The sequence below is a fragment of the Neurospora tetrasperma genome (genome assembly GCF_000213175.1).
Source record: "Neurospora tetrasperma FGSC 2508 unplaced genomic scaffold NEUTE1scaffold_4, whole genome shotgun sequence".
Classification (NCBI taxonomy): Eukaryota; Fungi; Ascomycota; class Sordariomycetes; order Sordariales; family Sordariaceae; genus Neurospora; species Neurospora tetrasperma.
This window is the reverse complement of record NW_009799102.1, coordinates 2,057,928-2,084,402: the sequence shown is the minus strand read 5'-3', so window position 1 is coordinate 2,084,402 and position 26,475 is coordinate 2,057,928. Positions and strand designations below refer to the sequence as shown.

Sequence of the window (26,475 nt, the reverse complement as noted above, 5' to 3'; positions counted from 1 at the left end):
CGAATCGGCCTGGTATATTTGCCATGGGGTGGTGGCTTGGTAACTGGGTGTCTGTCGGCCGCCGGATCACAAGGCTTCCACGCCTTTAGGTCAACTAGTCTACGGAGGCAAGCACCGAAGGAGGCACTGTTCCCGCATGTTTGGGCAGTGCCTACCATGTCTGAGAAGGTTTGTTTGCTTCAGTCATCTCCTGATACACACACGGTAGGCCTAGCAAGATATGTCCAGCAGATCTATAGTATTCTCCCTTTTGTGATCACGCCTCTGGTAATGCTGAGCAAGACCGACGACTATCGGGAGGGTTCCATACCAGTGATATTGGTTGGATACCGGCGGTCCGGCGCTGCTCTCGCTGTTATCTCTCTTGCCGCTCACGGTCAGCCGCTTCGCTCACCGGTCATCTGGCGGCCAGTTTCAACCTCGAGCAGTGTTTGATGCTGCCACACGGTAGCATAAGCACTCTGTAAAAACTCAGGTTGACACAGTCAGTTATGCTAACAAGCGAGAAGAAAGACAAGGCACCCAGGACGAACTCTAGCCTTGTATCTGTGTGACTTTATCTTGAGAGAGCACATGGCACCCTTGATCCCATCGGTCCCGAGTCCTAACGTCCCTAGCGTGTAACCTCTCTTCCACTCATGTCTGGTTTCCTACCGTTTTTTCATTATTTTCAGATTACTACTCCCTTGTGATTTCATGTCTCAACTCACAAAACAGGTTTAAGCGCAGCCGAGTGTCCGTTTTACAGGTCAGGCAAACAAGCCTAGCAAGAATCCTGGTCGAAGGAAGTTATTTCGCGCGATATCTGGGTGCCGTGATAGATTGGGGAAAGCTAGACAACCGTGCCCGTGCAACATTCACTTTTGAAGCCTCGGATCGAGAGCAACACTGTCTTTTCAATCAACTCAGTCGTCGTTCGCTGAGGCACTTGCTCGTCCTTCATCCTTGTCCGTTCGTGTTCGGTTATCCTACCGAGCCACCAAAGGACAAACACAATGATCGTCCTACACCATCGAAGAAGGAACCTACGGGTTGACAGATATTGGATCTTTGTCTTTTCAGAGAGGTCTGAAGCAGGCAGAAGGCTATGGTTTGGAACTTGCATTTGGCTGCCTGCCTTGCAGCCTACAAGCGAACGCCCTATGGCCGCATGCTTGTCTGCCACACTGTCTTCTTGCCCATTCATTGCGTGACGGTGCTAAAGGCCCCCTGCCATTGCCACCCACACCAATATCCCATCCGCAGCACCACTGCAGCGAACAACTCTCATACTATGTACACTAGTCACTGGACTCTTCTAACTCTGCACGCAAGAAAACCCCCTTCGTCATTCATTACTTGCTTCGTACACAGTGAGGGATTCCTGATACAGTGCACTACATGGAGGAGACCCTGGAGGCAGGGGATTTACATTCGAGGAGCAAGGGGCGGGAGAGAGGAGGGGAGGGATGAAGATATTCTCTCTGCCTTTTCCATCAATGGGCCTCTCTCTTTCTCTCTCTCTTTACTTACCCGCCCTTCTTTCCTTTCTCTCTCACATTTGACCTCTTCCAGAAGCCCAGAGAGTCTATGATAGCTGGAAGCCGGCTGGGAAGCTGCCATGGCCGGTCAAACAACAAACAGAAGCAAAGCAGTTGATCGAGCTGACCATTCACATCGATCACCGAAGGACCCGGGCGACTATTGTGTACACACTGTAGTGTACTGCGTACATAGTATTGATGGCAAACTGCTCGCATCGCGATTGCATCGCATTCCAGTTCCATCCACCCAAGCCATTCACTTCTCCCATGTTGCACTTTCTACGCTCTTACTGCGTGATGCGCGGGGTGTGCGTAGTGTAGTGGATTGGTAACTGGCCTCATGGCAATTCTCCGGTAGGTATACTATGTACGGGTGCGGTGCCCTGCCGTGCCTGTAGTACCGGCGCTGTATTGTAGTAGCCCGGAGGCTCTTGGGATCGGCCTGTTCGAGAGGGGTCGTCCATTGCTCCACGCCCAGAATGGTGGACTCGCGTAGTGTACACGAAAGGAGGGTTGCTTTTCCCCCTGTATTCCAACGTTCTTAAGTTCTTCTTCCCCAGACGGGAACTGCACGATGGGACGATGGAGTTGCTGCTGGTGGTTCCGCTGGGCGGAGTAAACAAGGGGAAACACCTTGTCACCGCCAGTATACTACCTACATATCATATCCACTTCCTCAAGCGATTTTCTCGTGTCTGATGTTCCATTCCGCCTTGTCGGTCGGTTCCTACTGTTTTCTTTGGTTGTCGTTCCGCCTTTCTTGTTAGGGGGAAATGATGGTTCGGGTTGTTTGCCGAACGCAAAAACGCAAAGCTGCATACATTTGGTACGTACACTCACTTGCAAGACCACACCGAAGGAAGATTCACTGTGTGATACTCTAACAAGAAAGTGTACAAGATAGGTAAAGTACTGTATGAGAAAAAGGGGTCAACCCCTCCGTGCGGTAGGGAGTGTGGAAGCAATTCAACTTTCTCGATGTGGGAATTGATGGGGTTTAGGGGATGAGGAGGACGACTTGGCCAAGGGTTTCGAGATCGAGGTTTTCCATCTTCCATCACAATTTTCAAGTTGACAGAGAGTGTGAGGGGTCAGGGCATCTCAGGGTCGTGCGGAAGTAGCAACCCTGGCGGGGGAGAACATCGTTCCGTCGTCGAATCGGCTGTTCGTTCCTGGCAGCTGGCCCTCACTGCAACGGCCCTGGCCCTGGCTTGCTTGCTTGCATTGGCTCCATAAGTTGAGCCCCACAAGGTTGAAATGCGGAGGTGGAGCACAGTAGCAGTGACTACCTAGTGGGCTCCTTCCTTCGTGAACCGCAGTGAGGTTGGCAGCAAAGAACTGAAGGGAAACACCGTGACCGCTCTGGCACGGTCAATTGCTGACTAGACGTGTTCCGATCGTTGAGCACCGAGGTAGATCTTTCATGAGACTATTGGGAAAGTGCCCTGAGAAGTTGTTTGCTCGCTGATCCATACAATCGATCCTTTCCTCTTGGAGCGTTCCATCTGATTTCTCTCTTTGGGCGTGTTTGGTTCAAGCAACAGAAACAGATTTTGTATGGTGAATTTATCCCTGTCAGCCAACAAGCTGCATTTTGAGGTATTGATCCGGCGTCGGACCTCCTTTACCCCCTATACCCCCCTAGTAAGCTTCCTGCACTTAGGTCTTGGCTGTACCTCCCCTGTACGTGGCTTGCAGTAGACTGCATGAGGCCCTGTCGACTTCCTAATCCGGTATAGTGAACGCTCACTTTGTTGGTTGCTATCCCCCCTCGTCTGGGCAGGGAGGATAGAGCATTTTGTTGGTTACTCCCAAAAAGGAAAGGAAGAAAAATGGTACAATATCCCTGCCACTTACTGCAGATGGCGCTTTGTACCCTCCTCTACCCTTGTCAAAAACAGGTTGAAATTCTGTTGCTTGAACCAAACACGCCCTTTGTGTACCACCCTGTCTGGACTGAGCTCCCCTGATCACCACCACCGCATTGCACAGTTCAGAATAAAGTCGTGGGGCGGGAACGAATGTGACTGGATGCCAGATAATGAAGGTCATGCTTTACAACCGGGGTGATGGACACGGGGATAAGCATAGGGGAACAGGAATCCTTGCAGGGACAAAGAGTGGACGGCCGATTGTCGTCGGCTTTTCTCCTTGCCTCCGTACCGGGGAGCTGACCTTCTTCTCTCTGGAACCTGTCCGCTTGGGCAGCAGTCTCTGGGGGCATTACGAGAAACTTGGAAGTTAGGTAGGGTCTCTTGAGGGTCGCTCTGGGGAAGAAGACACAGGTGGAACGAAAGGGTCGTTGTGATCCCCTGACATCGACCTGTTTTGGGGCACTGTTGTTAGGCTACAGTACGTACCTTAACAAAGACATTTTACTGTGTACCCACAGAAACCTCGTCTTAACGTTCGGCTGTGAGCCCAAGCACTCCACTATACACTAGGTAGATCAACATCACCACAACGCCTGATACGCGCAACCAACGCTAACATTGAGTGTGGGTGGTAGAAGTGCTACGCGATAGTCCATGTCTCAGACCAAGTACCTACTAGTGTACGCCGTCCAACTCGATAGCCCAAGGACGTCATCAACGAAGTCAGCCCAAAACGGGACTTTCAGATCTTGGAACAAATGGCAATCTCAGGACCAGATGACAATGGAGATCTGGCAGGCTGATCAGGCTACCGAGATATGGCGGGGACGGACATTGCTCATCGAAACCCGCTCATGTTGCAATGTCTTGGCTTTCTTTCCAGTCACCCAGTGACCAGTCAAACCATCACGCTTGTGTATCACATCGTTCATAGGAGCCGCACTCCAAGATCTTAACCTTGCAACTTAGGTCCCTCGCGCAGGTTTCGGCCATATGGCGTCTTTTTGGCACCATATTTTACAACGACGGGATTGACAGCTGGACAGTCCCACTGGAGTCTCGGTATCAAGCGATCCCAGACAGATACCATTCCTCTGGTAAATCTGACTTTTGGAGCCTTCTGACTTTGACATCCGGATCCGAGTCATCAATCCAACTCCATCACGGCATTCACTTCCTTTGCAGTAGTGCAGTTTTACCATCAACTGTGTACATACCTACCCGACACGAAGACGAAGTCGACGTCGTTGGGGTTCATTACCCCCCGGTGAATGAGGGAAAAATTCCACTTCCATACTGGCGGTAACCAGACAAACAATGTGCGGTAAAGCCTTACTGCGTAAAAAGGATCCACTTTGTCAGGTCAACTCATGCAACTAGCGACCTGAGCAGTACCTGAAATCCACATCAAAAGGGCGGTGATATGCAGGTATCTCAAAGGTCAAACAAGCGGTGATGGACAAAAAGCAACGCGAAGCAACGCTACGAGTGGAAAGAAACCTCCCTTGTTTGAAATTTTTTATCCGCTAGAAGACGGCGGGAGTCTGGGCGAGCTCCCCCTCTCGCATCGTCGCCCGCTTGGGTGCTTGCGTGGGGACGGGCAGTACTTAGCGGCTTACCGACGGTACGAAATGCCCGGTAACCCTTTCGAGCTAACAGCTTCCCATGCACCCGAAACGCCCGTGAAATGGAGTCCGCTGGTGGTGAGAAAATACGTGTACACGAGGCGGGTTATATCTAGACTACCCCCTTCCCCTATATCTAGACTACTTAACCGCTTGGGGTAAGAGTACGAAGCAGGGGAGCTGGCACGTCAAATATTTTGTGCGTGCTGGGCGTGTAGGGGTCCCTGTCATTGAAATCCCCGCAAAAAAGTAGGGTTTCTTATGCAGACTGGCCTCGTGTGCCTGTACGTGCCAAATCTGTTAACGCATACCGCTAAGGCATGCCCAACTGTGCCCTGTATCACCAAATTCGTGTGTGGTGTAGAGAAGAGTGTGGAGAGGAGAGGAGTGTTTATTTTCTATAGTTTTTTTTTCTAGAGCTCTCTGATTTATATGATTTTATGATTTACCTTATATATATATATATAATTATATACTCTACTGCTTTGGCTCTAGTACTAGCGGCTGCTTAGATGGGGGTAATGAGGGTATATAGATAACTCCATAAGGGATACTAATTAGTAGATTAGTACTAAAAATATGGGGAACCTCTACTACTAATACTATTAGGCTGCTATAACTTCTAATAATATGTCCCTCCTCCCAGCGGGAGGGTAAACGGTCGTTAGGCTTTATACCCTTCTAATTCTTAATAAGGCTCACCTTCTAGCTAATTGTAAGAGGAGGTTAGTATTGAATTACGTAGCCTATCTAACCCACCTAGCTACTAGTACTAGGGGTAGAATTAAGTTAGGTAGTAGAACTAAGTTAGGTAGTTTATAAGAGAGTAGGTTTAGTGAATCGGGGAGATAAGTTTGTTATTTTCTATTTAGCCTTCTTTACTCGCTTGAGGATTTTAGAGTCCCTAATATACCGTTTAGAGTTAATTACCGCCTATTTTTGTTAATAAATAGCTTCTAATATTATAGGGTAAAGAGGGATAGGAAATTACTAAATCCCTAAGTAAATACTAATATTAGTCAATATCCTCCAAAACGAGTAGCTCTTAGACTACTACCCTTTTTACCCTATTATTATTACGCTTATACTCTATACAAACTGCTAATACATAATAATAAGGTAATTTAAGCTATTAAGAATAACTGTACGTATAGAAAGTAATTTAAACTTTACCTATAAGATATATCCTAGCCCAATTATATTAATTTTGAATAAGGGTAAGCGCTTTCTATAAAACCTTCTCTATAACGGCTATTAATAAAGGGTTATATTTATAATTATCCCTTAAAGTGAAGCTCTTGCGCGCTACTTTATTATTGTAATTCTTTTACTTCTTTTTAATAAGGATACGTATCTTATCGAATATATTGTAAAGTAAGGTATATAAATTATTAAGTACGTATTTAAACTCGGCGTACAATAACTTAAATTAATTAGTAGTTATAATACTATAATTATAGTAGTATTTTATATAAGACCGCGCCTATTACTAGCGGATAGGCTAGAGCGTATCATTAAAGTAATTCTGAATCTCTATTATATAGGGAATAATTAGTAACTAAAATAGTAGTAAAAAATTAGACCTTAGTATATATTTACTAAACTAGCGAATAGAGAAGGTATTATCTAAATAATCCTATAAGTACTAGTAGTAATTAATCTGGTTAATATAGTAAATTGCTTTAAAAAGATAGAATAACCCGCCCAGACTATAATCCCAATCTACTAGATTAATAACGTACATTACCCCTTCTAGGTAGTACGCTTTAAAGTATCTTACTACCTTATTAAGAGTCGGTCTCCCTAATAGTATTTAGAATCTAGTACTAGTACTAATACTAGTATTAGCAGGGTCGGCGCTAATAATAGTAACTATAATAATTAGTTATAATAGTAGTAGTTTAATTAATTTAGTAATATTGGGGGTATTAAGCTTAACAATCTTAGGGTTGAGAGAGTTATAGTCACTTAAGGGACCGTCCCAATTATTGTTAATATATTTAATAATATTCTGGAATATATATTAAAAATAAAGCTGGGGTTGACTATCGGGGAAGTAACGCGTAAGAGCTTACTTCTCCGCTGTAGAATAATTAATAATATAAACAGCAGAGTAAAATATAGTAATACAATAGGCGAAATCGCTAAGATACTTAAATAACTAATTTATAAACTCGTTATTCTCCTTATAACTGAAACTAAACGCGATGGGGAAAGTAGTATTAATAGAACTTATACCTATAATTATAAACATTTTTAATTTAAAGTATAAAATTTAGTTATTAACTGGGTTAATTAATTAAACTAAAGAGGAAGAGAAAGGAAGGGAAACCTACGTTGTAAGTACAATTAATATTCAAAACTATTCGATTTCTATATTATATTTATAAATACTAAGGGAATATAAAGATTAAGAACTTAAGGCGGCTAACGCGGTCGAGGGTATAAGCATACCACAGATTGAAGGTTTCGAAGTCTCTCAATAGCTTTTAAATATTAGTTAGATTAGCAGCATACTTTTGACTCAACCGTATAATATTATTCTTAATATCGATATTCTTAATCTCGTCGTATAGACTAGGGTAAGTACTTTAGAGGGTAAGTCGGATCTATAGATTAATAAACCTTTATTAATAAAATTGCTATACAAATTCCTCTGCTTTTAAAGTTAATTTGCGTATTAAAGGGTAGGTAGATGCTATAGTCTATAGCGGGTAATTATAATAAAGGTTAGTAAACTCTAGAGAGATAGGAGTCTTCTTTAATTTAATAATCACTCTAAAGAGATAGCCATACTTTATCATATTAGTCTTCCTCATCCCAGTACCCATTAGCTTAAACTTCCCAAACTTAGCGTACGCGAGATAAATACAGTAGTTACTAGAGGAGATAACTGTAATAGCGAAGCTATTATTTTGGGTAAAGATTTAAAGGAAGCGCTTCGTTATGTTCTAGTCCTTGAATAACCACTTGATCAGTACGGTAGTTTAAAGATTGTATAGCCTCAGTCGGTTTTCGAATATCTATTCAATGAAGTTATCATTGGTAGTCTCGTTAGTAGCGATAAGGGTATTAAATATATAGTCATCATCTTCGTCGGGGGGTGGAAGTAGGGGGGGGAGTGCAATTATAGCTGTAAGTAGGGTGCCTTGTAGGGTAATCAATAAGGCTAGCTTAAATACACATAGGTAATCGAATACAATTAAGTATAATCGAATATAGTACGAGATTAATTTTACTAATATATACGCTGGCGACTGTAGATTTACAGGGGATTTTACAGGGCAAGTCATGCTGTAACTATAGTGTATTACAGCGCTGTTTGAAATGCTGGGCTAGTCCCGGCAGTCGATTATGGGGGTGTGGGGAGGGTTCTGGTGGCTTGGCGGGTGAAAAGTTACGAAATATGGGATTTATCGATTTTATGTGAAATGTGTGCTCAATACGGTTAAGTAGTCTAGATATAGGGAAGGGGGGTAGTCTAGATATAACCCGCCTCCGTGTACACGGGGCAGAGTTAATTTGGGACTCTGGGGGGAGCTTTCTTTAGCAGTAAGCTACTGACTAGGTAGGTACTAGCTCCTTCCGCCCGTCAACACAAAGTGGCTGCCAGGTGTCGATGATCTCACTAGGAAATTAGTACCAGACAAGCAAAATGGCGAACCGAGTTTACGATGCTGTGGGTTTTCGATCACAGGTGAGAGAGAGACAGGGAAGAAGGGGACGGGCGCCTGGAAAAAAGGGAGGGAAAGCGCAACTGGAATCTCCGAAACTGCCCGGCATTAACAAGTCGAAGAGCTTGCTGTTCATTTAACCTCCCTTTTTCTTCGGTGTTATGCTCTTCTGGCTTTGCTTATTTTGCCCAGATCTCCGACAGGTAGCTTTCAGTTGTCAGTTTTTGTGTTGCTGATCGTCGACAATGGCTACACCCCTCCCCCTGGCCTTTGAGGATCTACCCCTTGTTGTTGTTGTTGTTGCTGTTGAGTTGCCTGCCGAAGCTCGCTCGTCAACCAACCAGCCAACCAACGCCCAAAAGGCCTTCACGCCCTCAAAGTCCATCACCGTGTCCCGCTTATGTACTACTGTGTACTACGCCCAGCAGAACAGCAACTGCGAGCCGTACGTACACTAGGTCTCTAAGACAATACCTATCAACCATCCTCCCATCTTATCAAAGCAGAAAAGGAAATGAGCGCTACGCCAAACAAAGTCTAGCCCTTGACTCTGAGCCAGTCCTCTGAGCCCTCCTTATGAACCTCGAGTCCTTTCTTGGCAACACTCGTGAAGTCTGCGAACCAATCAGACCGGCAAACCTGAAGTTACTGCTCACTTTGATGCATCTCGTCTTGGGACTTCTTCCTTTCAACTTTGCTTATTGCGGATTTTCGAAGCGGGTTTACAGGGAAAGGAACGCATCCTTAACAAATCAATGATGAGAGTTGTACATGCGTTGACCGGGAGGCAAACGTACTGTTCTGTCTTACGAGGGCCGCCTTTGATTTCTCCGAGTCGTAAGTCACTAGTATCCAGATTGCACCCTTCAGTCGTCCCTGAATATCGGTAAATATGCATGAGGCTGGAAAAGGTAAGACGAAACCCGACAAAAGGAGGCGAATGGAGAAAGGACTGACTGTGTAAATTCGAGAGCGGCTCGGAGTGCGCCTGGCTGTATAATCCACTGTTGATAAACACGCGCAGTAAAATATTTATCTACTACATACATCGACAAACATATGTACACTACACGATCCTACCTACTCTTGGGATACATGCACTGCAGCACTACTGTATGTACGCTATATTAGGCAAAGAAACATAGCAAACTAATGTCAGGTACAACACGGTTAACAGCATCGTGATAAGGTACTGGAATGGCAACATGACATCGACACAAAGTTAACATTGACGGCATGTTTTGGGTTTCATGATATCGAAGCTTTGCATATTGTCAAGATATTTGTTAGAGTGGGCAAAAAAGCCAACGACAGGCAGCAACCAATATCACCAAAAAAAAAAAAAAAAAACAATTCAGACCGGCGCGTGGCCCTTGCTTCTAAAGTGCAACACCTTGCAACAAGGAAAACAGTGCCTGACAAAAAAGACTGAAACCGACCTGAGCCGAGACACGGACCTCACAGCCCAGGCAGGCAAACAAAGCGGGAGAAGAGTTTATTGATGTTAGTCCTCCTCTATTCAACTGACCCTTTCCCGCCAGGGCAAAGCTCCGAAACAACCCCCCCAAAAAAGAGAGCGTTTTGTCGGTACTTAAAGTCCGAACCTACCCCCTGCCCTATCCGGTGCACGTCTCTCTTCGAGTCTCTCTTTGATTTGCTCGGAAGTTTCGGTGGTAAATGTCTTGCCTCTTATTAACCTGGTTTGGGTGATATTTGCCCAGCTGTCTCTGGAGGTCAAGGCTAGGTGTATCTACCTAGGTATGGTGTTGCACTTGGCCTCACACAGCCCAGCTCCACGCGTCGTCTTACACAGTCCATAGGTAGTCTCGGAAGCTTTACCTCACCTAGACCAAACTTGCCAAGAAAGAACCCTTTGGAAGACACCTCCTGGATCGTTTCTTTCCTTTTTTTCCTAGTGTACTCCTTTTCCTATCTTCACATGTGTCAAACATGTGTTGATAGCGATGCTGGGCGAAGGGCGTTGGTAAGCGTTGTCAGAGCCTGTCAGAGCACGCGCGCTCAACCCAAGACACAAGAAAAGCCAGAAAGCGGCTGTGACGGGAATCGGGTCAGGCCACCAATGATAATTGCCCTTCCGACTTGCGACGTTTGGTCTGACCATCGCCTGGTCGGTGGTTTGTGTCACCCGGCGAGCCAGGCGGCCAACGAGGTAATCACTCAGTGGTGTGGTGGTGTGGGGTGGTAGGCGCAGGCAGTGATGAGACGAGGAGGTAAAACTGACAGAAGCCAATGGAAAGATGGCTGAAGTAAAAGAAGACGGTACGGCAACGTGACGACGGGTAGTAGATGAACAGGTGTTCGTTGTGACGATTACCAACCGACAGATACATAGACGGACGGCTGGTAATGCAAGGTTTATCAACTTTGCATCTTGCTTTTCTGTTCGAACTGGTCCTCGATTTCGACCCAAGCAATTCAACTTTGTGTGATTTGTCCCCGCGTTTGTGGCGACCACTGAGAAGCGAGAATCAAACTTCGCTTCTGCTCTGTGCTCGACATGTTACGATATGTCAAATCACTACCGCTGTTGTACTACATACATACATACATGAACTGATGCTTTGTGAATCATGTTAGGAGTATGGGCCAATTCATTTGGCCAGATGCTGCATAAGTAGTTAAGAGCGGGCTAAAGAGCATCTCCGTTGAGAATCAGTGCACTAGTTGCGATAACCGCTGAGGACAGTGCCATCATACATACCATACCCGATTGAGCTCGCAATTTGGCGATCTCCAAATGAGCTGCTGCTAAGCTTCTTTTGACAAAGTTGTGTGCTCTTTGCCCAGTGCTTTAGCTTCCCCCCCCAGATCTTCCCAGCTTCCCATTCGCATCCAGGATATCCCAGCCAGCTGGACAAGGCTAGGCCTTTGCATGCTCGGCTGTTGGTGGCAAATGATCAAACCAAGAAGAGATCGGCGTACGGAAGGGAGAAAAGCGAGATACGGTTGATTGATTGTGCTTGGGTTCGTTACTTTAACACTAGCTCGTCGATAGATTCATGCCATCCAATGTCCATTTTGCTCCTATCTAAAAAGAAGCGGAGATTTTCTGGCAGTGGCGTGATTCTTAGACACTACAAAGCCGTCGAGACATGAACTAACAAGGTGCTTGATCGTGACCCACGGTGACGGTTCTTGGTAAGGATGGGTGATCAGGACGTTGTGATAGACGTGTCAGCTCCTCAGGAGCAGAGCTCCGTGATGATCTGAACTCCACGAGAACCGCAAGGCCCCCACTCCAATTCGGTTGCGTTCGAAGCCTACCAGGGTGTGTGGAGTTTGTTAACGGACCTTGAGAAATATCAAAAATCTTGGTTCTTACTTTGATATCAGGAATCCCAGAAGTTTGGGGGGTTTTGTGATGTCTCAGGTTCCACGAGGCAATAAGAACCCCATGAAAAAAAAGGTCCTTCAACCGAACTAAACCGTGTAGAGCCCGGTGACAGGTCGACTATAGCGTCGTCAACAACGCCTCTCATGGCTGATAACATGTGTGAGACGAGGGTTGCTTGTAGGTAACTGGTGACCGGGAATGAACACCGTAAACACCTTGGATCTGACGGCCAAAGGCCGATGACTGAAGATTTTCATGCACTGCCGAGGATCCTCGTGATTTAATTTTTTTTTTTTTTATTTTATTTTTTTTATTTATTTTTTTTTTTTTTTTGCGTATGTGTCTCCAAACCACTATCAGGGACACGCTCAGCTATTGACGGGCTTGCATGAGCGAGCGAGATGGGCAACGGCGGGAATGATGAGCACTACACTAGTGTAAGCTGGAGATTCGGGTCTAGTCGGTAGTGCTGTGCCCTGCTAACAGAAAAACTGTAATGATCATCATCAAGGATCGGCTTATCTGTTGATGTTGGTGTTGATGTTGGACCCCTACAATCCTTGCGCAGTACTCGATGGGGAAATCCCAAGCGCGCACGAGCTAATCGTGTACACCTTCATTTTAGCTTTCAAGATCCCCAGTCGAAGCTCTGCCCTAGGTATTGCGATAGATTTTTGTTCCGAAGTCAGAATGTTTTGCTACCTCCGCATTGATCAAGGGTAGGTATTCAAAGTGGCAGACGGAAGCCATCTCGAAAGGAATTCAGCCTTGTCTCCGAATAGGGGCTCCAATGGCTTCGAGGATTGCTGTAATTTATCTGCCGAGCAAGGAGCGTTGTAATATGGATATCAGACTTCATCTGGGTTGACTATCGCTCACATTCGCGGCCGAAAATGACCCAAAAAAGTCCACACATGTCCTGGTATTCGACTGTGGGGGTTATCAGAAATGATGTACACATCCGTGATATCTTACCCTGAGCTTGCCCATCATGCTCAAGGAAACGTTGAACCCCCTGACCTCTTGGTTCTTTGTCCATGAGATCTATCTATAGGTCTGTGGGGGGTTCCTGCGTTCGCATCGTGGGCACCAACGGCAAAGTCACGATGAATGACTGCCAAGCCGATGGAAAACCACGGCGTGTGGGATGATGAAGAGGAGGAGGACCTGCGAGATATCGAGTTCCTGGCATTCCCATGGACCCGATCTCCATCCCCACAAACATCACCAAGATAGCCAGTCTCTAGTGTATCAGTGTGGGGCAACCGCCACATGGGATGCCCGCCAATGTCACTGTCCACTGGATAAGGTCTTTCTTGGCTTCTTGCAGTGGAGAGCTGGGGTGTACTCCCGCAGCGGGGGCAGCCAAAACAGCGTCGAACGAATCGCCTGACTTGCCGCTGCTGGGTACCGTACTGTGCACGAAAACAACACCCGTGACATTTCCATCATCTCGTTGCGTCGTTGATGTTGCATGCGATCATATCGGTAATATGCCCATTGAGCTGCCTGCAGATTGAAGGCAAAGCACATATAAGGTGTAAACGAGATGTTTCGAGAAGCGCTTGCCCTGGAGCGTCGTGTTGCGAATCTGGCAAACCACTCTATGTTTCTCGTTGTTGATCAGGAGATATGCCATCGGCGGCGGGTAGCAGGATCTGTCGTGAGCAGTGCAATGGTGCCACTCCGAACCTTTTTTCAAAAGTCAAGAGCGGACCAGACCATCATGTACGCAGTGTCGTGTAGAGCACTTTACCTGTCGTCCAACGCCAGCATTTTCAATGCTCAGACGGTGATATGGCGACTCTGCACGCCACCAAGCGAGGCCGCGTAGGAGGTCGCCATGAAAGGTTAGGCAATCAACTGTGATATCTGGACCAGACGGACTCATGCGACCCCTTCCCTATCAGGTTTCCCGACTAGCGCTCCAGAGCCCAGAGGCCGGCACGGCGCACGACAGCAGTGAGAGCTTTGCCAGTCTTCTTGGCTGCCCCCCTGCCATATACGAGTTGAAGATAGGTGCGGGGAGAGAGCGAAGATGATTTGTCGAAAGGAATGTGGTTGTGAGGTGCAGCAGCTGCAGGTCAAACTGAAAGCAGTTTAGAGCCATAAACGAGCACATCCTTGTCCTCGCAGCCGATGCCATGAAGAGGGACACCCAAAGCGAGGACGGGGTTGGCGCGAGGGCGTGAAGATTGGAGGGCGTGTCCTTTGAAGGTGAAGGGGTGCTGATTAGTGCACAGTGTTCTCGTCAGGGCCTTGGATAGGTGGGTGTACATAGGCAACAAATTTGCCATCGGCGTTGGGGTTAGGTTGGGAAAGGGAATCATCATGTTGTAGATGCAGGTTGTAGGCTATGTTGTGAGTGCCATTTGGCTGAAGCGACCAGCATAGGCCGGAGGTTGGCAAGCTGGCTCACGTCGTGACGCTCAACACTCAACAGCCCGAAGATTCTGAGCTGCGAGTCTAGAGCTGGCCGTATCAATGTAATCCTCTCCGGATCGTGGAGCTACTACCAGTTGATGTAAGGAATGAAGGGGGCAGACAGCGAGACGACACCAACGGTCAACACAATTGTTCAATTTCGGGCCTTGGCTTATTGGTTTCTTCTTTTGTTCTTCTGGGGTGCAAGCCACTAGCTCTTGGCCCAAAAGAAATTCGAGGGTCGCACCGGGGGCGCCTCTTGGAGTGCTGAGAACTCTGAAGGGCAAGGGAGTTCATACCATTTCGGGCTGGTGTTGTCGAGACTCCTGGACCAGACCGAGGGGAAGAGCGGCCAAAAAAGCAGTCCAATGGCCACACCTGTTCCTCACCCGGCTTCATGACGAGCTTGAACAGGCATGGGGATTGGTGGGTGCGGTTACCGGGTGCGAGAGCCTCGGGGGACCATGTACAATCCTGTGTCTTCTCAAGAAGGGCGTCGCCGATAAAGCTCTCGATAGAGTGGGAGAAAGAGGGGACGGGAGTGAAGACGAGAGACGGGACAAGGTCGCACCGCAGTGTGCAGAGGCAGCAGGGGGCAACAACCATCACAAGCAGCAAAAGTCGCCAATGCCCACTCATTTCTTGCGTGCCTTCATTCACGATTACCACCGCCTGAACACCACCTGGATGTAGGCGATAATGTATAAAGACGTATCGTGAAAGTGCAGCGCAGTAATGGCGAGAAGGACTTGTGGCTTCGATATACATACCAAATACTCCGGTCTGTTGGGACGCAATGTTCCACATTCACTGTTCACTGATTGAAACCCCCCACGCCAGACTTTTTCCAGCGGCCGAAGCTTTGCTGCTCTAGGATGTTTTTCGTTCTGATGCTGCCTTGTTGTTGTGTTGTTTTATCCTCCGGCTTGCCGGCAACGGCGCCAGAGACAACAAGAGACAGAGTCAGTTGATGTAACTGATGGTTGAGAAGCTTGGAAGCACAGGATGACACTCTGGAAGCACAAGGACTGGAAACATGCCGTCTCACCATGGGCGGGTTTCGCATCTTGGTGTTGCAGTGGCCAGCGGGCCCGCCGCCATCAGCGTGTATCGACCTCACTCGAGCAAGTCTGTCTGTACTGGGCAAGACTTGAGTGAGGTACAGTACCCAATAAATGGAGGTCGCTGAAGCCCGAGAGGGGGACACAAACTGCAAAAACGCCTGATGTGCGATCTTGCGACTTGCTCCAATGTGAAGTCCGTGCCAGTGCAGAGATTTTCCAAATGGCAAGACATGCGAGACCGGCGAGAGAGATTCAGGGGCTCTAGCGCTGGTTGGTGAGTCGAATTGAAGTTGAGGCTCAGGCTGATGGGACAGACGGAAAACTTGGATGGTGCGAAATTGCGTGCTGTTTGGCTCGAACGACACGCAAGAGAGGCAAACGAGACAAGACGTGGCGGACGTGCAGAAAAGAGGTCCAAGACCACCTAAAAACTGGGGAAACTTTTGATTGTGAAATTCCGATTCAAGCCCGTGCCCTCTGAGCAACAGCTAAGCTGAATGATTCATGACCATGGATGACCAGGAAGGAAAAATTTTCACTTCCTTCTACCATGGAGGTACGCAGTACACACTACCTACTCTGTGACCAATTCAAGTTCAGGTTCCTTCAGTGAGATGGTGTAATAGCGGGTTTGCAGTGTGTTGACAAGGCAGTCTCCTCACTTCCCTTCAGTTCTCTTTGGGGTCATCGAGATCTGCAAGGAAGTGAGGGTTCTGGCTACCTACCACTGCCAGCACAGCCCTAACTACCAAAGCATTGGGGCCTAGGGTATTCGGGCAATAGTGTACACTACTTGTAATCAGTAGGTACCAAGGCAACCTGGAATTGACACGCAGTGAGACAAAGAGGAGAAAAAATCTTTGGGCAGCAGACTGACGAAGACTGAGGGGCCGCCAATGTGAGATGGTCACGCCTCTCAGCAGCACCTCAGACTGGACTGGAGTGCTGCCCACTGCCCCAATGCCCAGAGGGAAAGCTGAAGCAGAGACTGGCTCAACTGGCGACTTCCACTGGCGAGTGATTCGCCAAGCACAAGGACAGACTGACAGACCCGCTCTTCTTGCTCATAACGAACCAAAGTGGTGCCACGACCAGCCAGCATGGTCCCATTCTCGCTAAGTTCACGCCTTCCAACAAAAAGAAAATTTCTCCCACCCCTCAGGTACCCCTCTGAGAACGAACTCTGTGCGACTTCTCTTTTGTCACTTCACGCTCTGGGAAAAGCACTGTGGGGCTACCCTCGAACAAGGCATACTAGAGGTACGTACTGCGTATAGTGCAGATTGGCATGCCCAGATGCACCCCTCTGGCAGTCTGGCAGAGACCGGGTCCACACCACTCCCTGACTGACCCCCATGTGGATCCCCCTGCTCCTTCAGTGAGTTCCCAACACACCCCGGCCAGCAGCAAGTGGAAAGGGACGTGTGGCTTCGAGACTTGCCGTACTGTGTACCTTTCGAGTGTGGACTACGGCCTACGATACCCCTGTGTATCCTCGATCTGCGTACCTCCACCGGCGCCAATGTCTGAGTGGGCGCGGGTGGGGCCTTCGAGCTGGTCATGGGCCTCTGCCTCACACCCACGGGCAGCATGCACTGCAGTGACTGGACTGACTGGGACGATTGGCAATGACCGGGGAGGGCAGGCGCACGTCGGACTCATCCAAGGTCGATAGCCTACATAACCCAACTTTCCCCCAGCTCTCCTTCGAGCAAACCTCACTTCCAGAATCGGCATCAACACACAACAACCACCACTTCACTCTCTCTTCTTCTTCCCTCTGCAACACTGCTCTGGAAAGCAAGCAACAAGCAATCCAACTACAATACAATAATACCAACAGCAACCGACCAGCGCACACACACACACACACACACACACACACACACACAAGAGAAAGATCCGCAGCTTGGACTTTGAAAACAACCACCACAACAGCTCGACACAGCTTCCAATTAAGCCAATTCAGCTTCGCGTCAATCAGACCATCAACCAGTCACTCCATTAGCCCACCCGGCCCACGCTGAGCTTGCAGCCTCGAGCGAGTTTTCCAGACTACACAACAACAAACCCACACACAACCGACATCATGTCTTTCGAGGATTGGGCACTCCAGTTCTGCCTCACCTGCGACAAGCAGACTGATGATGGCGCTGCCTACTGCTCCGAGTCCTGCCGCCTGGCCGACTACGAGACCAACTCTGCCTCCAGCTCCGGTCCTAGCTCCCCCAGCTTGAACGGCCCTTCCTTCGACTGGTCTTTCAACAAGTCTACACCATCGAGCAACCAGTCCTACCTCTCCCCCGCTTCCAACTTCAGCACCCAATCGAGCAGGACACTATCTCCCTCGAGCTCGCACACTAGCCTTTGCTCTATGAAGAGCACATCATCAGCGGGCCTCAGCCACAGCCACTCTGGCATGTCTGAAAAGGCGGCCAGGGAGCTCCAAGCATATGCCCACTCGTTCGAGTCCGTCAGGCTGCAACGCAGGCGATCTTCCAACTAAAAAGATCGACGCACCATTCACACCACTACCTTGTTTATTATCAGCGACTATACCCCTCACCTCACTCGACCACTGTTCAAGCATAGAACATTACACGACTCGACTCGGCCATCTTGTTTCGTTTGTTTCTTTACAGTTGTTATATCAAAAAAGGCATACATCGGAGCACAGCATCATAAAAATGTCTGGGTCAAACCTCGGGGATTGGGAATCTGCTTTTGATTGTTTTTCGCAAGTTCAAGAAATTCGGCGCATGGGCGGGCTTCAGCTTTTTGGGGTACTTGGATGGGAGATATTCCATGTACCGCATCGATACATATTGGGTCGACTACAATTTTCCTTTAACAAAGCACTTGCATCTGGGAAGCCGGGAGATTTGGTTGTTTGCTAGCTATGGGTATGGGATACGCGGGTCAGACTCGGCTCTGGCATGAGTTGTTAAGGGACTTTTGCTGGGCATTTGGATCATATTAAAAGAGGCACAACCTTATCAGTGCCATGATAGCAATTATTTATTGTATGATTGAGCGGAGGAGTTGGAGACGGGATATCATAACATTGCAAGCGGCAAAAGAACCGCGAAAAAGATGATCCTGAACTATTTTTTGGTCATGGACCTGAATGAATACAAATAGCCTTCACCATGCTCAACACTTTCGCATCCAATGCATCATCCTGCCTGCACTCTGTGAAGAATGGCCCATTCTGCATTGCGCTGTTTATGACATTCGACAGGCGCCCTTGCACTCAGAATGTCTCGGACTTTGCATGATCCTGTTCGTCCGGTGCTCGAACCATTGGCTTCCGCCATCTGAGACGAACGAGTAGGTACTTCTAAATCCGGAGATCCATTTCCGTGCCCGACCGCCAGGCTTCCGCACAATGTTCCGCCCGTCCAAGACACCAGCAAACTGTTGGTTTCTTTCAAGTTCTGCTTCGCCTTTGGGGAGCGGATCCGAACAATGGGGAGGGGCTGATTGAATTGATCGCCCTTTCGTTAAAGCCCAACGCCGACTTTTTTTTGACTTGGTAACATAGAAGTAGACACTAGCTAGGCTATAGGTCGAATACTTGGCAAAAACCCCTGACCCAATGGGCCGAGCCGCGAGATCGCCCAAACAAAAAGTTGAAAAGGGACCAACCAAGTTAAGGGACCCATTTCTGTCACACAAAAGCACGGCAGAGCTCTAGCTTTCTTAGACCTTGGTGCATTCATTAACACGGAGCACAGCCATTCATGGGAAGTGACTCGTGGTATTGCGTGACGTGTGTACTCATATGGATACAAGACGGCGCCATTGAGATGATCGCCGGCGGATTTGGACAAAAACATGGCAGTTGGCAAACCAGGGGAGTGCAACTTTTCCCAAATGGCTTCCCATCAGGTACACTACAGAAGACCACTGCACAAAGGAAGAAAGGTAGGTACTATTCTGGCTCTTGACAATCAAACAAAGGAGCCCTCCTCTCCGCTTTCTCGTGCACCGACGGATTTTACAACTGGACGGCATGAATATGGCAATTCCAGAAGGGCGGCACGCACATCTCAGGATTGTTTGACCCACCCATCTGCGAAGCAGGGCACTCGCCCAAATAGAAGAGGAAATCCACACTTCACCTACCCAATTCACCCAACTGGAACCCTTTCCCTTCTCTTTGCAGTAGCGTAAACTAGTGTAGGCCCCAGTCATGTCCCTCCGTGTTCTCTCATCAATTCCCCGGTCCAACCAGATTAACGAACGAGCCTCTCTATTCTCAAGCTTTCTCCCCAAAGGTTGAACTAATTCGCGGGATCAGCTTCCAACCAGAAGCTGTCCTCCCCGCCAAGCCCGCCTCACTTTGGCCACAAAGAGAAAGAAAACAAAAGTGAGGAAAAAAAAATGAAGAAAAAAAAAACCCGGGCTGTGCCACGCGAACATGGATAAATTTTGAGGTCCAGTGACGGAAGCCCAGTCAGAAAACGTTGGGCCACGTTACAAGTTGAAAAGCTTTTCTGTGGGAGGCACAGACGAAGACTTTGAAGAGAGGCTACGTAGGCTTGGCCGATGAAGACGCCCCATCCTCACATCTCATGTTCCCCCCCCCCTCCGAGCCTCTCTCTCTGGCGCTCACGATGAACGGATCCAAGGACCCCCGACATCCAGTTTGGATAGGGCCGGGCCCTGAGAGAAGTCAAAAAAGAAAAGTAGATGAACGAGCGGATAAGATCACGATGACCCTATCACGAAAATGGGTCCCCTCCCTTCCCCTCCCCTTACCTGTTTCGTCCGTCCGTCCGTCCGTAATCTAACAAAACCTTCCGATATCGGCTCATGTCGTGATGCAAAGTTGAGAGAGCACCACACAAACCACGCACCTCACACGAAAAGATAACAGTGACGATGCAAGAATGCTCGTGTGGTGCTCCGATTCAGTGGCGAGGAAGACCCCCGCTCAGAGCTTCATAGGCTCCTGCTGGCGGCACTCGACAACCCCTAGGTGGCGCTTTGATGCTGTGACACTGGAGTGTCTGCCTGATGTGATAGACGAGGACCGCGAGGAGGAAGGGTTGATTCGCTTTGTGAGTCTGGGAGGATGCGGGTGGAAAAGCAAGGGAAGGGAACGCATATGCGGAGAGCTTTTGGACAGCTCATAGATAGACGGCGGTCACAGGACGTCAACGACCATATGAAGAGGACTTGATCGTCGATTCGATACGTTTTGTGATGAGATGCAATTGGGCGAAAAGTCTACCCAGTTCCTGCTCGAAGACTACCTAACTAGCTAAGTCTTATCCGTACACACACATAGGTGCCCGGGAAGGTCGACAATCAGGAAGTCGATCTGTTTGGAGGTGATCCCCAAAAGGCCTGGGGGTAATACCAAGACACGTACTGACAGAAACGAAACCGGAACCCTGAGTAATTGGATTTATTAAACCAAACAACCTCTGAAAAGCGCGAGGGGTGAAGTTGGAAACACCACGATGCTTGCCAGCTGGCCGTCAGCGTACGACAGCAAAACTCGGCGAATGAGATGGGAATTTGTTTCCTCTGAAGGGGGTTTCTATGCACGTACACGAACTCGTACGAGAGAAAAGAGCTTTTTCCAAATCTCCCCATAGCTTAACCCTACGCCAAATTGCAGGTTTCACCCTCCCCTCATAGACAACTACTGCTGGGGTAATGCCAGCGAAGAGAGCTACATACTCTTGCTTGGACTAGTGTACACAGATGAAACGATCCCAACCGCGGTTCGTGTAAACGTCCAAGTCGTCGTGAGTGGGGCGGATGTTTATCCGCCGCACGGGGCGCCGTCCGTAGGGCCCGTAGGGCCAGCGTTGCCCAAAGCGGTGCAGGCGGGCGAATCTGGTTCCTGTTCGTTGTTGAGAGGATACGTACACTGCTGACGTCTGCCTATGTATTCTATTTCTGAAAGGGCCGTCATGCTGTTTCAAATGATTTGGATTGCGTGGTGTGGACTCGTCCTGCATCGACAAGTGGTCACGCTCCCGTTAACGTGATGAGTGAGTTTAGCCAAGTTTACTGTTGCTATCCTTCTGGTTGACATGTCGTGAATGATGATGTTGATCGATCCCCCTCACAGCTGCCGGCAGGCAGATGCTGTTCTCCCACAGAAAGGTTATGTTCGGCTTTCCACGCAATCAGAGTTGAAAATAGCGGCATGTGTCGCAAAGAGACATTGGACATGTGCATCAGATCGCTGTTTGGTTGGTGGTCCGCGGCAGTCGCTTGCGCGAGACTGCGGGGTCATTGCACCAACTCCCAGGTCACAAATCCTTGAATTCACCACGATGATCATCAATCACCTCTTCTTACCTATTCCATTCCATCAACATACGCATCATAAAAAGGAAGTCCGGTGGCCTGGCCGTCCATCTTCTCACTGGGCACACCAGTCATCCGGTCCCATCACATTACGATACATAATGTGACCCTAGAGGAAAAAAGTGACAGACCGGAACGTACCAAAACAGACATAACCCAAAACAGAAAGAAGCAGAAGGAAAATGCGGGACAAAGCAGCCGAACAAAAAAAAAAAGCAAAAAGGCGGAGCGGAGCCTCATGCGCCTCTCAGCCTCTTCCCACTCTCAGAAAAACCAAACCCATGACGGTAGGGGAATGCGGATGGGACGCGACCCAAGTGGTCGGGCGGGCAGGCACCCGAAAGGCACAAAACGAAAACGAGCGGAGACGCCGACGGACGGGACGGCCGCGCACCACAATCCACAACCACACCGCGTGGCCGGCTGGTTGGTAGTGATAGATGAGTAAGTGGCGTTCTCTAGAAAGCACACAAAGAAGAGAATTTTTATTGTCCTATTCAATATCCCTAACGTGTCTGATGATGAGCCGCTCAAGGTCAAAAAGAACAGCGAGAAAAAGGGCGAGCGGGCGAGCGGGCGAGCGCAAGTGAAAATCAGGGTTCACAACTGCCTGCTTGCCCTGAATGTGCCCTGCCTGCCCTGACTCCATGTCCACGTGAACACTGAACATTGATAACACACATTCTGGAACATGGAACATCACGAGGCCGACAAGGGCATCAACGATCATTTCACTTCACCGCATACATACGAGCCTTTCTGAGCCGCGCTTTACCGCTGATGAGCCGTCAAGGTCCTGATGTTCGTCCCGGTTCCGCTTTGAGCTTCATATCCACCCAGGTCCTTCACCGATGCCCGAACTCCCCGATCACCGCCTACCGCCTTCCTGGGAGCCTGGCTACGGCTCCCGACCGCCAAGCACGCCAGCTTCTGGACATGCCAGGCTCCTTGGTAGCCTGCCCGTAGCCCCGTAGCCCCGTAGCCCGCTTTCCCCGGCCCCCCGGGCCTGTAAGTAGGTACACCGTGTGCAGCAACACCATGCTAACAGACAAGCCCAGCGTTTGAGGTACTGGTCGGTGAGTTTCGTGGGAGGAGGTTAATTTGGCACAAGAGCCGCGCATACACGCAAGGGCCGAGCAACTGTCGGGGAGCGGGGTTCGGAGACTTTGTAGGTTTGCTGCATGTATTTTCTGGCACTGGCAGTGATATGGCTCCGAGCTGGCCGTATTCTTTTTTTTTTTTTTTTCTCGAGGGGTTTTGGAGCCGCATTCCCAGAAAACTCAAATGTCTTGCGGCTCCGCAACGTCAAGGACTGCCCCGTCTCACCTGCGTCCCGAATCCCGATCCCGATCCCGATCCCGATCCGGATGCTGATGCTGATGACGGTTTTCGTCTTGAATTTCTAATCGGCCTGATCGAAGACTTCGAAATCCGGGAAGTAATAAATAGGTATGTAGTGCGATTTCGGCCTTGAGTTTGATGGGAATGTCCGAATCTCTCAACAACAGGGACCGACTCGATGCCGGCAGTTCAACGGCCGGGGTCAAAAGGTAACACTTCGGATGCGGATCCGAATAGAGAACCCTAACGCCAAGGTCCTCAAGGCCCTGAAATCCAAGATCCAACTTACCTACCGGGTTTCTTTTTGGGAGAGGGATAAGATCATGAGATCATATACACTAAACAACGTAAGATATCACGGGAATTCCTGGAACTTTGCGATTTCGTGGGCGCCCATTTTTGTGGGTTGAGGTTTTTGGGCCTTGGCCCTTGGGGTGCGGTGCTGCGCTCCCGGCGTCCCGCGCCCGCGCTCGGCGCAGGTCCCGAATGGCGGGCGCGGGCAGCGAGGTGGGACGGTGATCTGCTTCTTCGGTTGGTGACGGGAGGGAGGGAGGGTTACAATCAGGGCTAAAAACCTTTAGAGACGGAGAAAAAAAGGAAAAAGAAAAGAAGAGAAGAAGACAAAAATCTCAGAAATTCGGTACATGATACAGTGCTGATCGTCAGGAACGGTTCCTGGCTCTTGGGCAGCATTATGCTGGTCGCTGCGGTATCTTGGTAATTGTGCACTGTGGTACTGTCATTGCAGATCCGTCTTTTTTTCTCGCTATGCTTCTCGCAAGCGTTGGAATTCAAGAGGGCTAATTAATCCCCTTTATTTCAAAGTATTTGAAGTCGCGGTTTCGGTGCGACTGTGTATATGTAACAGTTGGTGGGCCCCCTAGGCTGTGGAGGTGGAGGTGCTGAAAATGACGGGAGATGTGGTTCGGTTGTCGTAAGTTCCCCGTTTCTCGCACCAGCAATTCTGAGCAACGAACCACGCCGAACGGCCCAGACAGCCTGGGCATCAGCTCTAGCTGAGTTAGGCGGAGCTCGTATGGGCATTCGTTAGTGGTCACCCGGCACAGGACCCAACAGTTGGTGCACCGTTGTGCGTAAATTCCGTGTTGGGCTAATTGTCACGGAGTCCTCCGCACGTGCTCCGGTAGTGAGCGGCCGTTGGAGCGCCGAAAGATGTTACTACAGACCGGGAATCGGCTGGGGCGGGATTTACGAGTAAGAGACAGCAACGGCCGGAGGGATCCAAGTTCCACTTTGTTTAACGGACGAATGTCTCATCCGTCGGCTTTTACACTTTGTCAACACGTGAAACAAGTTGATCGCATCATTGAAAGAATCATGTCAGGCTGTTAGCATTACACGTGCTTGCCTGGCTGGTTTGGAGATCTGAAGCTCATGCATAGTCCTGCGACGTTAACAGCCTAGCGTTGGTAGAGGTATACTATACGCATAACGCAGCATAAAACCTGGGATGAAGTCTAGTATCATCGTGATACTTCTCGTCGAGGAAGGAAATTTTGAAACAAGAATCCAGACATATGATTGGCGGAGCCGTTGAGAGTCGGAACGGTAAAACGGCCACGGGGGATACGGTACCGGAATGTGATTGGGGTTACCACAATTTGGCTACCTTGGCTCGGCCTAAAAATTACTAGTATGGAGTGTTAATCTGGGATATAGACTCGATATCAATTTAATTCTCCATCATGGAAGCCAAGGAAGTGTAACTAGTGATACCTAACTAGGGTATTCAATGCTGAACCATATCGAACAACTAAGTGAAGAGCTCCAAGAAGAAAATTTGCCGGTGCGATCCATACCTCAGTATCAGTACACAGTAGTGTAGGTTGTGAGACTGGAACCGCAGGACCTTTGGTTAATTATACATGTGAACACGAGATATATCGAAGAAAACAAGGCAATGCAAGTCCAAGACAGGTACGGTTCATCACTGTTGCATAATAACATGATATGTACCGCTTCATACTCACTGCATGAACATTGGACCATCACGCAGATTAGCGACGTGCGGCTTAGATGGTCGCCCTATATCGCTGGTTATATAAAGCTGTTTATCTCCCACAGTCCTTGAGATCATACACTGAGGCTACATGAAGGACCTTGGAAGCACAACTCTTCAATGACTGCATCTCTGAACCGTTCGAAGCCCCCACGTTGTTCATGACAGATTACTAAGTAGTGTTTCTGCCCTCAGGAGCAATGGTGATAATGGTATGGTAGTGATGAAGTTCACCCTATCGGAATTATTCGGACCTGAGCATTCGGCCCCGGGAATCTTCGGCGGCGGCGGCAGTTCTGGCATTGCGCCCATCCATGAAGGCAAGGAACAAAAAAGAAACAAGAAAAAAAAACAAAAAAAACGGGCGCGCGTTTGTGCGGAAACCGTAATCGCGCGAGGGCGTCTCTTGCCTTGGAAAATGTTTGGTTCGCTTTCTTTCGGCATGAAGACTAGCTTGTTTCGGCCTTTACAAATGTCACAATTAGCCCCTATTTTTTTGGTTTAGGGTTTCACGTTTGGTGCTGTTGCGACCGAATTGGTCAATGCCATGCCATGACCCCCCCCCCCCCCCAAAAAAAAAAAAAAAAAAAAAAAACCAACCATCTACGCCGATGACGTGAGGGTAGGCGATTGGTAAATGTTATGGGAGAAAAGGGATCCATGATGAGACCCTGCTTTGCTGTGCAGAAAGAGAGGGCGTGTGTGTCACTGTCGCCATCGAATTCTGCTGCAAATTTTGAAAGTTTCGTGAGCTGGACAACATCACGTATCCTTGTCTCGATATGGAGTCCTTGGGGCAAAGTGTTGGTCTACTGTGTACAACTTTGGCGCGGCTTGACGCATTGCCCTGGGGCTTGGTATTCGCTTTGGGAACGTGTGATGTATGGAGCTGCCTGTTGGAAGAGCTTCTGCTGTACCCCGTACCGTACGGCACACGCACCATGCTGGGCCGATGATGACGCTGATGAGGTTCATGAGTCGATGGAGCTTTCACTTTGTTGAAATTGCCTGCGGACATGTTTGGCCGCGACAAAAGCTCACGGGCCGCCGTGATCGGACTTCTGCTGCTGTCCGCAGCGGAACGGGGCCAATGTTTGTCGTACCTGCGTACACATGGCCTCCATAGGCAATATCTTGGTGCTATTTTTGTTCAATTTGATATTTTCCCCCTCCAGGGTATTGCTCATACACTAGTTTGTACTTTTGGGACAGCTGTGGGCTCTTCTGGAAGTCTCTAAAATT

The 26,475-nt window shown here is 48.8% G+C and overlaps 6 protein-coding genes across 6 annotated transcripts; 3 read left to right on the top strand and 3 right to left on the bottom strand.

Annotated features, from left to right (window-relative positions):
* Positions 1 to 2,420: 2,420 nt before the first annotated feature.
* On the bottom strand, positions 2,421 to 2,581 carry NEUTE1DRAFT_95327 (uncharacterized protein; the record flags this gene model as incomplete). Its single annotated transcript, XM_009853912.1, has 1 exon — positions 2,421 to 2,581. A coding segment is annotated over one exon (161 nt), but the record flags the coding sequence as incomplete, so codon positions are not given.
* Positions 2,582 to 3,509: 928 nt separating this feature from the next.
* NEUTE1DRAFT_95326 (uncharacterized protein) lies at positions 3,510 to 4,055 on the bottom strand (the record flags this gene model as incomplete). Its single annotated transcript, XM_009853911.1, has 2 exons — positions 3,510 to 3,768; positions 4,033 to 4,055. The coding sequence occupies one exon, from the start codon at positions 3,745 to 3,747 to the stop codon at positions 3,517 to 3,519; it is 231 nt and encodes a 76-aa protein (XP_009852213.1).
* A 4,886-nt stretch (positions 4,056 to 8,941) lies between these two features.
* NEUTE1DRAFT_138743 (uncharacterized protein) lies at positions 8,942 to 9,263 on the top strand (the record flags this gene model as incomplete). Its single annotated transcript, XM_009853910.1, has 2 exons — positions 8,942 to 9,141; positions 9,233 to 9,263. The coding sequence occupies 2 exons, from the start codon at positions 8,942 to 8,944 to the stop codon at positions 9,261 to 9,263; spliced, it is 231 nt and encodes a 76-aa protein (XP_009852212.1).
* A 5,020-nt stretch (positions 9,264 to 14,283) lies between these two features.
* NEUTE1DRAFT_101905 (uncharacterized protein) lies at positions 14,284 to 14,874 on the bottom strand (the record flags this gene model as incomplete). Its single annotated transcript, XM_009853909.1, has 2 exons — positions 14,284 to 14,405; positions 14,775 to 14,874. 2 exons carry the CDS (start codon positions 14,872 to 14,874, stop codon positions 14,284 to 14,286), a joined length of 222 nt encoding a protein of 73 aa, XP_009852211.1.
* A 2,394-nt stretch (positions 14,875 to 17,268) lies between these two features.
* Positions 17,269 to 18,692, top strand: NEUTE1DRAFT_95325 (uncharacterized protein; the record flags this gene model as incomplete). The annotated part of the gene is made up of 1 exon (XM_009853908.1): positions 17,269 to 18,692. The coding sequence occupies one exon, from the start codon at positions 17,629 to 17,631 to the stop codon at positions 18,043 to 18,045; it is 417 nt and encodes a 138-aa protein (XP_009852210.1).
* A 1,742-nt stretch (positions 18,693 to 20,434) lies between these two features.
* On the top strand, positions 20,435 to 21,828 carry NEUTE1DRAFT_111092 (uncharacterized protein; the record flags this gene model as incomplete). Its single annotated transcript, XM_009853907.1, has 6 exons — positions 20,435 to 20,605; positions 20,836 to 20,900; positions 20,983 to 21,033; positions 21,172 to 21,301; positions 21,463 to 21,550; positions 21,662 to 21,828. 6 exons carry the CDS (start codon positions 20,435 to 20,437, stop codon positions 21,826 to 21,828), a joined length of 672 nt encoding a protein of 223 aa, XP_009852209.1.
* Between the last annotated feature and the right edge of the window lie 4,647 nt (positions 21,829 to 26,475).